General features: G+C 37.6%; 1 protein-coding gene across 1 annotated transcript in view; it reads left to right on the forward strand.

The window, feature by feature from the left end:
* CR1 (complement component (3b/4b) receptor 1 (Knops blood group)) overlaps positions 1-7,021 on the forward strand; it is a 111,120-nt gene that overhangs the window by 80,605 nt on the left and 23,494 nt on the right. The window contains exon 25 of the mRNA XM_012638797.1: positions 3,172-3,270. Within this exon, the coding sequence (XP_012494251.1) occupies positions 3,172-3,270 (99 nt within the window). The remainder of the gene's footprint in view (positions 1-3,171; positions 3,271-7,021) is intronic.

Below are 7,021 nucleotides of genomic sequence, written 5' to 3' on the forward strand. Positions count from 1 at the left end.
TTTTTGAACTGAGACATGATAGAAAAAAATCACAAAAGGTATTGACTTTTTTGACCTATTGACCAATTTGACTTAGAACTTATGTACTTCGAAAAATAAATAAGAAGTCAATAGATAGATGGGACATATGCGGGAAATACAATGGAAGATTAATAGTGTTGCTCTACAAGCAGCAGTAGTGGTGGTTGCAGTAAGATTAATAGTTGTAACAGTTAACATAGGTTGAGCACTGAGTATTACTATTCAAAGATTAGACAGCTAGGTTGATGATTATAATGCAATGCACACAACAACATATGAGGAGGGTAGCATTCTTGTTATCCCCATTTTGCAGATGTGGAGACTGAGACATAGAGGTTTTAGGTAATTTTCCCACAAAATGGGGTATCCTGGGTCTAACCAAGCAATCTGCCTATCTGTAGAGACTGTGTACTTTAGCAATAAATAAGTGCAAAAGGGACCTAAATATATAATTCAACAAGAGAGAAAAATCTAGTATTGTCATAATGAAATGGAAAGCTATTAAGCCAAGGTCCCAAACATCAGACACTAAGCAGTTCTTCAGATTGATGAAGGAGATATATACAAAGAATAAGAATGGGCCAAATAACTGTTAACCAGAAGGTTCTTAGAACTCAGATGTTAGTGTACATTCCTCAGGAATTAGGCTGGACCACACGTGAACTCCTTCTGTCCTTCTGGACTCAGATGTAGACTAAAAGCAGCCCTCTTTGCATTCTTGTTCCTCGTCTCTTTACCCTATCTAGTCTTGTTTTTAAAATATTACCACTTTTTTTGTGAGAAGTGGCAAAGAAAGATGAGACCATGGAAAACAGAGGAAAAAACAAACAGGATTTCTCCCTAAGGCTTGGGATAGATTGCTCAAGATACTAGTCCTAGGCCCTCCTAAAGTAGAAGATGAGGAAGTAAATTGGGAGGTGGTCCAGGCTTGGAATAACACGTCATAGAGAGTTTTGAGAGAGAATAGCAATCAAAATAGGAAAAGTACTAGCATCAGAAAGTGAAGAATTTACTGGAATGCTCAGATCTAATGTATCCTGGTTTCAATGGCCTGATTACACCAGAGGCCTGACATGTCTCAACACTTTCTCAGTGCAAGGAGTGATCTTGAGCTCCCTTTTAAGGCCAGAATTAATACACATAACTCATATTTAATTATGCTACCTCAAGATTATTTAATAGTTAGGATAATGTTGCATGCAAGACAAATAAGTTCAACTCCAGAAAAGATGTAAAAGCTAAGTTTCTCCAAGGATCCATCAGAGAGGCTTAAAGAAGGATTATAATATGTGACATTCATAAAAATGTCCTAAAATAAACTTCACCTATTTCTGTCCCCCAGGGTCCCATTAGAGCAACTGCTTTCCTAGAACCTAGACTGTTTCTCAAAAGCTCCAACACAAGTTAGCTTATCTGTCTCCTAATAGTCCCCTCACCTTGTGGATCTTCTTAGCTCACAAACATCTCCATGCCGTTTCTAAGGTAAACGGAGTTTCTGCAATTCTGCACAGTTCAACACAACACAGCCCTAAAAAGGGAGCAGAGAAATGCAGAAATTGTCTTAGAATGCAGGCTTTTGAAAAGGAGTGTAAATATCTTTTTACCTTGGCACATAAATATATAGAAACTGTTTAACCTCACTAGAACTGAAAAATGCAAGACAAAAGAACAAGGTAGCATTTTTATTGCCCATTATATTAACATCAAAAAAGGTTTTTATGTGAACACCCAATAAAAAGCAAGGATGTGATGAAACAGATACTCTTGTATGTTGAAGGTACCATTATAAATTGGCAAAAACACTTATGAAGAAACAATTATGTAATATATGTAGAGAATAATATAAATATTTGTGCCAGTGAGCCCTCCTAGGAATCCAATCTAATGACATAATGTAAAATATAAAAATAATTTATGCATTTTTATTAAGGTTTTCATGAGAAAGAAAACTAGAAGCAACTTAAATACACATTAGAAATCATGGAATGCACTATGATACATCTACCAGAATCGATTAGTTTCCCTCGGTAGTAATTTCCATTTCTATTACGTAATTATGTGAGAACTTAGATGCATGAGAAAATGTACTGGAGAGAATGTACCAAAACGTTTTTGGGTGTTAGGATTATGGGTAATACTTTTCTTTTGTCCTGTTTTACAAATTTTCAGCTGTAATTATATAACTGTTATGACAAGGATTGTAATTTAAAAAGAAAAAAGTCTTCACTGCATGTGCAAGATAAAATGAGAGTGTGCGAGTGAAGCCAATGTCTTTTTATGTTAGAAAAAATCTTAGCCAGAGTACGGAAGAAAAATTAGGACTAATTGTCACTGGTTGAGGGATCCCGTTCAATCACGTTGTGTGCCAGACTGATGTTTTCATGGCTTTTGTCATCCTTTTAGGCTCACGGGATGCTCTCATAGGTGGTAAGTTTTATGAAGGGTTTGCTGAGGAATTCTAGCATCTTCAACAGTAAGTGTCCACTCATAATGAATGAAATGTAAAAAGAGAGAGCAAAATATCTTGAACCGTGAATTCAGTTAGAAAGAAAATAATGAGGTTAGGGTGTGGTGACACTGGCATCCTCACATGCATATGGAGTAACCTTCAGCAAAAGTTCCTTACCATCTTTGAACCATTACGAATGAATAATTATTAATCAGTATCAAAAATTCTGAAGAATGCAACTTCCTCCTTGGTTTATAACCTGGGAGTGTGCTTTCAGATGGTAGTCACGCCTCATTGAAAGCCACAAGACCAGTTTTCTGAGCCCATTTCTGCAATCAGCTTATACGTGAAGAATAGTTTTGTAATGGAGTTTGCTTCCAAGGGCATTCCTGTTGTACAGAATAGCCCGTGTCTTACGTCTTACACAAGAAACATGGGCAGGGCATGGAGAGCTGGAGTCTAGCAGCCCCCCTGCTGGTTCTCACCTGCTTGTTGAAAGGTTGCTATTGGACTAAAGATTACAGGACTGTTCTGCTCACCCCTTAACTATAACCCTGTGGTAGTAAGACTAATGCTCTAGAGGGAACCCAGAGTAAAGCAGAATTTATAGTTACATCTAAAAAAACCGTTGTCGACCCCTAGTGGGACTGGATATTAAGATCGAGTTTAAGACCTCTGGGTTATATTTTCCATGTATTTAGTTACCTTGTTTTACTGCCCCTAGGCATTGTCTTTGGTATGACCTTCTTTATTTTGGTCATCATTGTTTCCTGTTGGAAAATTCTGAAGCACAGAAAAGGGTAAGTACAGCCATATTTTCCTGGAAAGTGTAAACTGTACTTGCTCCTCTTGGAAGTCAAAGTGGGGTAAAAGAAAACTTAAAAACAAAACAAAAAACATTGCTCCATAAACAGATGAAGTAATTCTTATAAAGAAAGTCCTTTACACATATTATAGACAGAGAAGTATTCACAGTAAAGGAAATATATATGATACTAAGAATACTTTTTTTAAGCTTAGCATTTTAAGAGGGAATTGAGTTTTACACGAAGAGAAAATAGGCAGGAGTTTTTTTTAAAAGATATGCACGAGGCTGTTGATATCCTAGTTTTGCTAAGGCATTGCAGACACTGACCTCTAAACCCAGATCCTATCACAGCACTAGAAATTAGATTGTGTCTCCCACTGGCACACGTATCACAGGCTGCCAGCGTGGAAGAATTGAGACTTTCCAGAGGGTATTTGAAAAAAAACCAAATCCCTTCTGTAAGCACCATTTACCTTTGAAACATGCAAAAAAAAAGCCTTACAAAGATTAAGGTCTGAATGAAGAAACGTTTTGGCCAGGGAAGAGAACATACACAGCATTGGTACTGATTGATTGATTTATAACAAAATTACTAAGGTCAGAGTTGCTAATATCAATGTTATAAAGCTGATGAACAAATTCTATACCCATGAGAAACACAGTTCACAACTTTTAAGTGAATAGTTCTCTAGAGCAAACGTTCTAAACAAATGTCGTTTCCTACCAGAAGTTTTGCAGAAATCGAAGTTTTGATATTTCACAGGGAAGCCAATGCACTTTTTAAAAAGTCGATTGTTGCAGTAAACCTTCTTGCAAACAACCAGACATGAACTCAATTTCATGAAAAAAATAAATTAGTAGAGATTTAAATTTAAGTTAAATCTTTTTTCTTCCTAACTAATGTCCTCCATATTTTGTGGCTTGACATGTAAATATTCTTCGCCCTTTTTCATTACAAAAAGAAAAGGTAAGTAGCCTGATGGTTTATGTTAACAAAAGTACTTGTGTCAACACACTTTTCCTCTTAAAGTTTCTCATTAGGTGCCGCTATAATTTGGGAGTTAACTTTTAAAACTTTTTACGAAGGCTGAATTAAAGAAGTTGGGGCTTTTAATTTTTCTGTATCTTTATCAGTCTTTAGTTAAGCCACCCAAGGAAAATGATTACCTCTTCCTGTTGAAAATACCTCTGTCCTTCTAACTACTTCATCCACTGTGGCCTATTCTTGGTTAATCAACTAGAGGGTCAAATTCTTAAATCTCATTACTGACTTGTTTCACCCATGTCATTTAAAATCATTCCCTCCTATTAATCATCTTTAGACATAAACATGACAATAATTATTTCATAAAATTATGTCCTCAGAAATGATTGTCTTGTCTAATCTAAACAACCTCAGAACATATACCATTTCTTCATAAGATGTTTTCCATCTCTTAAAACCTGCCTCCTGTTTTTTCTATATTCTTTCTATATTCTTGCACAACCATTCTTTCTCCAACCGGTGGCAACCAGGGATGTGGCAGGGAGAAGGGTCATGGTCCTCTTTAGCATTAAAGATCAGGAAGGTAAACCTCCCGAACATCTAAGTAAGCCACAGTGAAACCTGTTACATATGTGTAATCCAGGAAATTTTCAAAGTATTTTCTAAATTTTTATTTTTGGCCTGTTTCACTTCTTGGGATAGTGAGTGCACGACTGTAACAAAATGCTATTTATTTTCATGCTGGAAGTAATGCATAGCTAAAATTGGGGAGAGGAAGTACTAAACTTAAGTAATCAGAACGCAGAAGGCTCTGCTCTTGGAAGCAGTTGGGCTGATTAATCATTCAGCGGGTGTAGCCAGCAAGCTAAGTCTGCGGCTGCGTAGGGAGGACTGATTATTCTTTATCTGGAGCTCAGGCTTTTCCCGCAGGAAGGCGAGGGCACAGAAGTCCTCAAAGTAAGGAAGGAATCTGTATGAGAGACACAGAATATAAAAGGGGGAGTACCTAAGTAGTCATCTAGCCCCGAGAGCAGTTTATCTCAGAGCTAAAAAAGATGGACAGAGATATTAATAGACTAGCTTAGAACAAGGTGACCTGCTCCATGGGAGATCTGCAATCAAACCAGGCCTGGAAGGGTGCAGGATGAAGTGTCCCTCCCACACCAGAGACAGTTCAGGAACTGCATAAGCAGTCTGAAGATGTACTAAGAAACTGAGACAAAAATAGAAAGAATACAGGCACGCACACACACACACAGAGATGATCTCACCTTCTTCAAAGCATTCCTCAATGAGGCCTACTTTATCCTATTAAAGCCTGCATCTCCCAATCTCTCTCATCCTGCTCTATTTTTTCTCATAGCCTTCTTACCTCTTATAATCAATTAAGCAATTAAGTTTCTTTTTTACTGTCTCTCTCCTTCCACTAAAATGTAAACTCCATGAAGTCAGGGATTTTTGTCTCACCTTCACCAATGGATATAAAACAAACTTGAACTGTTCCGGGCACAAAGAGTTGCTCAATAAATATTTGCTAAACGGATGGGTATGCTGAACACCGCTGCGAGTGTTAGCGCAAAAGGAAACATTCTGCTCTCACTTTCTACCAAGTTCAATAGTACATCTTTAACTTGTCCTAAATTTATCCCTGGTTTCAAGGATGCTTGTCGTTCTAATATACCAATTGTCTTAGTCTGTTTGGGCATCTATAATAAAAATACCATAGACTGAGTGGCTTAAACAACAAGCATTTATTTCTCAGTTCTGGAGGGTGGGGAGTCCAAGATCAAGGCACCTGCAAATTTATTGTCTGCTGGGGGCTTGTCTCTTGGCTAATAGGGTGACAGACAGTCTTCTCACTGTGTCCTCCCATGGCAGAAAAGGAGTGGGCCAGCTCTCCAGGGACTCTTTTATAAGGGAATTAATCCCATTTATCAGGGCTCCACTTTCATGACCTAATTACTTTTCAAAAGACCCCACCTCCTAATACCGTCACATCAGGAGTTATGATTTCAACATATAAATTTGGGGGGACACATTCAGTCCCTTGTATCAACAGCAAAATCTATTTAAACTTACATCACATTATTGATGATTTCACATACCTTCTCCATCCTCAGCTTTCCCAGATTCCAAATATCTAATTACTCTGTGCATTTCCCCCTCACCCTCCTCCCTGGCTTTTCCACACTCTATTAACATTATGTCTGTCTTCTTGGTCTGCGCTGCGCTCACTGTTCCCCCTCTAGACTATGATTCCTTGTGAGTGGGGACCACCTATAGCCACTCAAAATAATTTTTATGTAATGCTTTTCGATCTCCCCTTGCACAGTAGTCAAGATTAATAATAGGAGTAGCAGTAGTTAGCGTGTTGGTTTACAAAATGTTTTCCCATTGATCATCTTCTTTGGTCCTCAGAGTGGTCCTGTGAGGTAGTCAGGTCCAATGATGTTATCCCAAAGCGGAGAAGACCCCGAGGTGCAGAGAAATTCAGGGGCTTGATTAAAATTATATCAGCAGGAAGCTGTTAGGAATTAGGGCTTTAGTCCAGATTATCTGACTCAAAATCTTTAACACTTTATGCTATTCCTTTGATAATGTTATTATAGTTGCCCATTTCTGAGTCTGATTCTATATTACTGAAATTCAGTGTCTAAAACTATGTATAGTACAAAGTTAGAGAATATTTCCTTTTTTTCTTTCAACATTCTTTTCCCCCCTATATTTCACTGGATTTGTTTTAGCTACTCTAGTTTAT

The sequence above is a fragment of the Propithecus coquereli genome, unplaced genomic scaffold, assembly GCF_000956105.1.
Source record: "Propithecus coquereli isolate 6110/MARCELLA unplaced genomic scaffold, Pcoq_1.0 Scaffold135, whole genome shotgun sequence".
Lineage (NCBI taxonomy): Eukaryota > Metazoa > Chordata > Mammalia > Primates > Indriidae > Propithecus > Propithecus coquereli.